The 8,742-nt window shown below is 42.5% G+C and overlaps 1 protein-coding gene across 1 annotated transcript; it reads right to left on the bottom strand.

The window, feature by feature from the left end:
- Positions 1-1,605: 1,605 nt before the first annotated feature.
- LOC137381172 (probable G-protein coupled receptor 139) lies at positions 1,606-5,012 on the bottom strand. Its single transcript, XM_068053555.1, has 2 exons — positions 4,947-5,012; positions 1,606-2,544 (listed from the first exon to the last, which is right to left on the bottom strand). Exons 1-2 carry the CDS (start codon positions 5,010-5,012, stop codon positions 1,606-1,608), a joined length of 1,005 nt encoding a protein of 334 aa, XP_067909656.1.
- Positions 5,013-8,742: the final 3,730 nt, after the last annotated feature.

Here is an 8,742-nt window from a genome sequence, read left to right as displayed (position 1 = left end):
AGCAATGCATCCGCTATCTCCATAGCTACCTCTTACATCGCTGTAGTATGTAGATGATCAGGCCCTGGGGACTTATTAACCTTCAGCCCTATTAATTTCTCCAATACAACCCTCATACTAATAGTAATTTCCTTCAATTTCTAATTCTGGGAGATTTCTTGTATCGTCCTCAGGGAAGACAAAGACAAACTAAGCATTTAACTCTCTGCCATTTCTCTATTCCAAATTATAAATTCTCTCGACTCTGCCTGTAATGGACCCACATTTCTCTTAGCCAGACGTTTCCTTTTCCATACCTGAGGACAGTTTTAACGCCCGTTTTTATGTTTTTATTTTTGTTCACTCACATACATATTCTATTCTCCTGTCTTTATCAGTTTCTTAGTCCTCCTTTTCTGGATTCTAAAATCCTCCCAATCCTCAGATTTGTTGCCGTTTCTGGCAATTTTAAAGGCATTTTTAAAAATCCTATACAATTCTTAACCTCCTTTGTTATCCACGGTTCACTGCCTTTATTTTTGGGGTTCTTGTGCTTTGAAGGAATGTATAGTTGCTGTAAACTATGTAACATTGATTTAAAGACTTTCCATTGCATATGTACTGCCATACTTTTTAATACATTTTCCCAATCCAGTTCAGCCAATTCGCCCCTCATACCTTTATAATTTACTTTGTTTAAACTGAACACCTTGGCTTCAGATTGAACTATCCCACTTTGCAACATCATGTGAAATTCTATTGTATTATGGTCACTCATCCCTAAAACTTATTTTACAACATGATTATTAATTAGCCCATTCTCATTGCATAATATTAGATCTAAAATAGCATGTTCTCTCGTCAGCACCTCAACATAATGCTCTAGAAATCCATCCTGAACACACGCCAGAAACGCGGCCTCCAGCCTCTCTCCCTTCCTCTTTCTATATAGTTTAGATTGAGGCTGAAGCTTCTCACCATTTTCTTTCCTTCTATTATCTGCTGTTTTTGTTGTTTTCTTTTGTTTATCCTTGTTGTTGATGGGGCTGCCTGTGTTACTTTTCCCTCCTGCACTCTCTCAGCTCTCCGTGAGTTGAGAGTGGTGAGGAGCTTGCAGCCGATATGCCCCGCCTCCTGTCTATTGTGTCATCACCATGGCGTCCAGGCTGTGCCCTCATCAAATCATGGTGTCGTTAATGAGAGTAGGCCCCATCCAATTAATCTCTTCCTGCCATCACCATGGAGATCTGGAAGCGGCTCCAAAAATGTATCAAAATTGTGTGAAGCCCTGTTCCCTCAGCTCGCCCACAAACGTGCGTTGTTAGCTACTTGGCCGGGCTTGCATTCCACTTTGTCAACTGCAAGACAGGCCCCAATATCACTGTGTTGCCATAGTGACAGACCCTACTGCTCTGCATGGCAGAGATCTAGATTACAGAAGCAAAATACTGGGATGCTGCAAATCTGAAATTACATCAGTGAATACTGGTTATATTACACAGGGACAGTTATTATGAAGTTTGACTCGACACCAGGAAGGATCTATATGATTGACACCTTCGGGGAGAGTTGGTTGAAATGAGGCTGGTTTCAGTTCTGATGCTGGTTAGTCTACAATTTTTCTGATCATTTAATTAATTTAACAATTCGAGTAAAGGGATATTTCACAACATTCTTGAACTGCTCTCGGAACTTCGCCTGTGTCACGGCATAAATACAAGTGTGTGTGCAACAACTCAGAAGCTGCAGCATGAAACCCATTTCTTCCACAAAATCAGGTAACCATACAGACTGATACCCCAAACCCCACATTCTGGCCCATATATAATAGAGCATTAACATTGCCCATAACAGTATGAAATTCCCCGAGATAACTACGAGTAGAATAATGGATTTCCTTCGGCTCTGCATCTCTGGGTCTCTGGGACTCTCCCCTCTGCTGTGACCTCGGAGTCTCCTGCGTACTTTGCTGCTCACTAAAATGTGGCTAACGGTGAATGCGTTGAACAGCAGAATCAGAAAAAATGGGACACAAGGGTTTAGAATGTGATGAAGGAACTCAATCGTTGTCCAGGCTGGAGAGAACCAAACATCAACTGTTACAAAACAAAACCAGGGCGTGTTCGCTAACCGATAGTGATCTGTTAACATGAAATACCAGAAAATGTTCTTTAAACAACTCAGCACAGTCACTGTTCCCAGGACCACAATCGCCGTTTTCTCGGTGCAATATTCAATTCTCAGCTTCTGGCGACAAATGGCCACAAATCGATCAAAGGTGAAAGTGACGGTGAACCAGACAGAACAATCTGTGGTTGCAAAGAGCAGGACAGCATGGATATTACACCCACGGATGGACTCCAAGAAAATAAATTGTTTGTTATAGACAATTGGAATGTGCCTCAATATCAGGTCGAATATAATGACCAGTAGATCTGCCGCTGCCATGGCCATCAGGTAGTGAGTGACACATTTGGAGAGACCACACTTTCCTCGAGACAGGATCACAATCGTTACTAAGTTAACTGTAAGGAAGGGTAATTCACAAGGAAAATACATATCAACCTGGGAAGACAGTTATCAGTTTCACTTATTACGTTTTGAAATTTAAAAACGTGCTACAGTCTCCAGTAATGTATTGAAATGATTGTACATGAAAGAAGAAACGGAAGTTCTCTGATATGGTAGAAGGCAGAAGAGATCAATTGATGAAAGAATGAAAGAGAAATTATTGAACTCAATTTTGATCATAATCCCATCCTCCCTTCTTTCCCTGACTGGCTTATAAAACTGTTATCTATTTAAATACTCCCAAATCTCATAAATATTACCATCTTGAAACATTAATTCTGTTTTTTCATCCACAGATGCTGCCAGAATCACAGAGTTTTTGCAGAGCTGAAGGAGGCCATTTGCCCCATCGTTTCTGCACTGGTTCTCTGAAAGAGAAATTCCCTCAGTCCCATTCCCCTGCCTTCTCCCCATAACCATGCACATTCTTATTTTTTTTAATTAACTGTCTTATTCCCTTTTGAATGCTTCAAGTGAACCTGCCTTCACCACGTTCTCAGACAGCACATTCCAGACCTTAACCACTCACTGCATGAACAAGATTTTCCTCATGTCACTTTTGCTTCTCTTTCCAAATAATTTAAATCTGTGCCCTCGTTCTCGATCCTTTCATGAGTGGGAACAGTATCTCTCTGTATACCTTGTCCAGAACCATCATGATTTTGAATACCTCCATCAAATCACCTCTCAGACTTCTCTTCTCCAAGGAGCATAGTACTAACTTCTCCAATCTATTTTCAGAACTGAAATTCCTCATTCCTGAAACCATTCTCATGAATCTTTCCAACGTCCTCACGCCTTTCCTCAAGTGTGCCGACCAATGTTTGACACAATACTCCAGCTGAGGCTGAACTAGTGCCTTATACAAGTTTCATATACTGTATGCTTTATTAACTGCTTTCTCAACCACTTCTGCCACCTTCAATGAATTATGGACATATACACCAAGGTCCTTCTGCCCCTGCACCCTCTCTAGAATTGTGCCCTTTATTGTATATTGTCTCTCCATGTTCTTCATGACCAAACAAATCACCTCAGATTTCTCTGCATTCAAGTCCATATGCCACCTAAGTGCCCATTCCACCAATTTGTCTATGTCCTATTGAAGCTCTACAATATACTCCTCACAGTTCACAATGCTTCCATGTTTCGTATCATCAGCAATATTTGAAATTGTGCCCTGTTCACTAAGATCTACGTCATTAATAGATATCAAGAAAATCAAGCGTCCCAACACCGATCCCTGGGGTAATTGACTACAAACCTTCCTCCAGCCTGTAAAACATCCATTAACCACTATTCTTTGTTTCCTGTTACGAAGTCAATTTCGTATCCATGTTGATACCGTCCCTTTTATTCGACGAGCTACAACTTTGCTCACACGTTTGTTGTGTGGCACTGTATCAAACGCCTTTTGAAAGTCCATGTACACCACCTCAACAGCATTGCCCTCAACAACCCTCTCTGCTACCCCCTCAAAAACTCCAGCAAGTTAGCTAAGCATGATTTTCCCTTAGGAAATCCATGCAGGCTTTCTTAACTAAGTCGCATTTGTCCACGTGAGTATTGATTTTGTCCCGAATTATTTTTTCTATAAGTTTTCCCACCACCCAAGTTAAACTGTCTGACCTGTAATTGACATGCTTATCTTTACATCCTTCTTTGTACAAGGGTGCAACTTTTTCAATTTTTCAGTCCTTTGGCATAACCCCTGAGTCTAAGGAAGACTGAAACATTATGGCCTGTGCCTCTGCGATTTCTACCCTCACTTCCCTCAGTATCCTTGGATGCATCTCATCCGGCCCTGATTCTTTATCCACAATTAGTTCATGCAGCCTAACTAATAATTCCTCTAATCAAATTTAAATCCCTCTAGTGTCTGACTTACCTCCTCTTTCAACATTGCTGCATTTTCTTCCTTGGTAAAGACGGGTGCAAAGTATTAATTTAATATCTCAGCCCTCTTCATCCATGTGTAAATCCCCTTTCTGGTCTGTAATCGGCCCAGTCCTCTTTTTAGTACCCCTTTACTATTTGTATTCTGTAAAAAGGTATGGAATTTCTCTTTATGCTAGCTGCCAGTCTCTTTTCATGCTCTCTCTTTGCTTCTTTTATTTGCTTTTTGACTTCCCCTCTGGAACTTTTATATTCAGCCTGGTTTTCAATATTATTTTCTCCATGGCATCTGTCATAACACACTTTTTCTTCTTTATCTTAATCTCTACCTCTTTGGTCTTCCAGGGAGCTCTGGATTTGTTTGCTATACTTTTTCCCATTCAAGGGAATATACTTTGACCGTGCCCGAACTAAGTCTTCTTTGAAGGTAGCCCATTATACATCTACCAATTTTCCTGCCAGCTTTCGACTCCAATTTTTTCGCCCAGCTACATTCGTACCCCATTAGAGTTGGCCTTCACCCAGTTAATTATTCCTACCCTGGATCGTTCTTTCTCCATTTCCATAGTTACCCGAAACCTTCTGATGCAATGATCACTATCCCCTACATGCTCCCCTACTGATCATTGATGCACTTGGCCCGCATCATTCCCAAGAACCAGAACTAGCAGTCCCTCCTTTCTTGTTGGACTAGCAACACACTGGTGCAGAAAACTTTCCCAAACACACTCTAGGAATTCTTGACCTTGACTTCCATTTGCAGTACTATTATCCCAGTCTATGTTTGGATATTTAAATACCCCCATTAAAGCTACACTATAATTCATGCCGTCTCTGTAATTTCCTTGAGCATGTCTTCCTCCAAGTCCTTTGCACTAGCTGGTGGCCTAAAGACAACACCGAGAAATGTAACTGCACCTTTTTTGTTCCTTAGCTCCAGCCAAATGGATTCTGTCCTCGGCCCCTCTGGGACGTCCTTTTTCTCCAGCTCCATAATGCTTCCCTTAATCAATACTGCCACCCTATCCCCTTTTTCATTTTCTATCTTTACTGAACATCTTGTATCCAGGAATATTTAAACATAAGGAAGAATTCCAAGGGTGGGACCCACCATCCGTCATTAACTTAAACAGTTAATGGTGGTATTAACCTTAAAGAAAACGCCTACAATTGCATAAAGAAGGAGGTTGGTCAGAAGATTGGACGTAATATTAAAAAAGGCAAAGAATGACTTGAAAGATTGATAAGGAAGGTAAAATTAGAGTACGAGGGAAAGATAGCTAGAAATACAAAGACGGAGAGTAAGAGTTTCTATAAATACTTAAAAAAAGAAGAGTGAATAAAGTTGGTTCTATAGAAAGTGAGTCTGAGGAATTAATAATGGATAATAAGGAGATGGCAAATGAATTGAACAGATATTTTACAACAGTCTGCACTATTGAGGATACAAGTAACATCACAAGTAACTGTCAGTCAGGAAATGGAAGGGAGGGAGGAACTCAAGAAAATTATAATCACCAAGGAAGTGGAACTGAACAAATTGTTGGAGCTGCGGGCTGACAAGAACCGTGTCCTGATGGATTTCATCCTAGGATGTTAAAAGAAGTGGCTACTAAGATAGTTGATGCGTTAGTTTCAATTTTCCAACATGCCCTAGATTCGGGAAGGCACCACTAGATTGGAAAATAGCGAATGCAACTCTTTTATTCAAAAAGGGAGAGAAACAGAAAGGAGGAAATTGCAGGCCAGTTAGCTTGACATCTGTCTCAGCACAAATGTTGGAAGTTATTATTAAAGACGTAACAGCAGGGAATTTAGAAACAATCAAAGTAATAAGGCAGTGTCAACATGGTTTTATGAAAGTAAATCACGTTTAACCAATTTATTGGTGTTCTTTGAGGGAGGCATTGGTGATCCCACATCTTTAGTACACTTCTGGTTTTCTTATTTAAGGAAGGATGTAAATGCGTTAGAGGCAGTATGGAAAAGGTTCACTAGACTAATACCTGGAATGAATGGGCTGCCTCAGAAGGAAAGATTGGACAGGCGAGGCATGTATCATTTTGCAATTTAGAATAGTAAAAGGCAACTTGATTAACACATATAGGATCCTGAGGGGTCTTGACAGTGTGGATGTGTAAAGGATGTTTCCCCTTGTGGGAGAATCTCGAACGAGGGGTCACTGTCGCAAATACAAGACAGAGTTTAGTTTTAGTTTAGAGATACAGCACTGAAACAGGCCCTTCGTCCCACCGAGTCTGTGCCGACCATCAAGCACCTATTTATACTAATCGTACACTTATCCCATATTCCAACCACATCCCCACCTGTCCCTATATATTTCCCTACCACCTACCTATAACTAGGGGCAATTTGCAATGGCCAATTAACCTATCAACCTGCAAGTCTTTGGCGTGTGGGAGGAAACCGGAGCACCCGGAGGAAACCCATGCAGACACAGGGAGAACTTGCAAACTCCGCACAGGCATTACCCAGAATCGAACCCGGGTCCCTGGAGCTGTGACGCTACGGTGCTAACCACTGTGCCACTGTGCCGCCCCACAGTGATGAGTAGAATATTTTTCTCTGAGAGAGTCGTGAGTCTTTGGAATTATTTTCCTCAAAAGGCGGTGGAAGCAGAGTCTTTAAATATTTTAAGGCAGAGGTAGTTGGATTCTTGATAAATAAGGGGGTGGGGGGTTATTGGGGGTAGTTGGGAATGTGGAGTAATCAGTTTAGCCATGAACTTATTGAATGTCGGAGCAGACTCGAGGGGTCGATTCGCCTATCCCTCTTCCTAATTCGAATGCTCGTATGAGTTACCTGTGTGGTTGGTGAAGGGGAACCGGTGGATGTATTGTACTTTGTTTTCCAGATGTCATTTGATAAGGTGCCGCAACAGAGGTTATTGCAGAAAGTAAAACTCATGGAGTAGGGAATAACGTTTTGGTATGGAGAGAAGATTGGCTAGCTAACAAGAAACAGAGATTAGGCACAAATGGGAATTTTTTGGGTTGGCAAAGGATAACGAGTGGTGTGCCACAGGGATCTATGCTGGGGTCTCAACTTTTACAATGTATATAAATGACGTAGATGAAGGGACAAAAGGTATGGTTGCTAAATTTGCTGATGACACAAATATAGGTTAGAAAGTAACTTATGTGCGGATATAGATAGGGTAAGTGAGTGGGCAAAGACCTGGAAAATGGAGCATAATGTGGGAATGTGGGAAATAACCCATTTTGGCAGGAAGAATATAAAAAGCATATTATCTAAATGGTGAGAGATTGCAGAGCTCTGAGCTGCAAAGGGATCTGTGCTCCTGGTGGATGAATCACAAAAATGTTAGTGCGTAGGTATAGCAGTAATTAGGAAAGCTGTCCTTTTCAAAGTAATTCCTGACAACGCAGCGGCTCGCTGACGTCATAAGAGCGCGCCAAGTTTCGCACATGCGCATAGCATCTTGGCAGGACTAAGTGGGCGTGGAAGACTTAACCGCGCAGCGCAAATGTCATCGCTAATCCACACCTGGCCCATCTTCCTACCTGCACGATGCAGCATCATCGGGCATCCAGCCCCCGACTGGGCTGGAACGAGCGGCACAATGGGAGACTTTGAGGCTGGACCTTTTCCCCCGAGCTCCACGCCTCGATGCTTCGTCACCTCAGCTGCTCGCTCCATTCTTCGATGCTCCCCTGCCCGATTGTTCTCTCCTCAGCACCCGGTCTCCAGCCACTCGCACCCAGCTGCCCCCCAAGCCCCCCGTCCAGGCCTGACCGCTTCCCTCTTCTGAGCCACTCGCTGCAACGTGCCACGTCACCTCTTGTTTCTTCGAGCCGCACGCGGAGACAATCAAACGTGGGAGCGACTGGCCAACAGGAGGGAACCGGTGGGGCCTGGAGTGAGCGGCTGAGGGGGGAAGCGGCTGTGGGGGCAGAAAGCGATTCGCCGAGTGGTAAGAGCGGCCAGTCGGGCGGGAGCTAGTAGCTGCGTTCGGGTGAAGTCAGTCATTCACACGCATCTAATCGAATCATTATAACGAATTGGCAGCACATTTCATACTCTGCCCGATTTCCTTTTCCAACTATTGAGGTGCCAATTCATTGTCTTCCAAGAGAAATGCAGTCATAAAATTACTTTTGTATTTCATAGAATTGCTGGAATATTAAATGGATCTGAAGATTACCGTTTGTATCATATAAATACGTAGTAACATGTTACTGGGCGTCCATGCAACTTAATGTAAGGTTAGTTTGCTGGAACGATATAGCAATAAGAATTTCCTGTGACAAATTG

This window comes from Heterodontus francisci, chromosome 21 (genome assembly GCF_036365525.1).
Source record: "Heterodontus francisci isolate sHetFra1 chromosome 21, sHetFra1.hap1, whole genome shotgun sequence".
In the NCBI taxonomy this organism is placed as follows: Eukaryota; Metazoa; Chordata; class Chondrichthyes; order Heterodontiformes; family Heterodontidae; genus Heterodontus; species Heterodontus francisci.
This window is presented reverse-complemented; position numbering and strand designations above follow the sequence as displayed.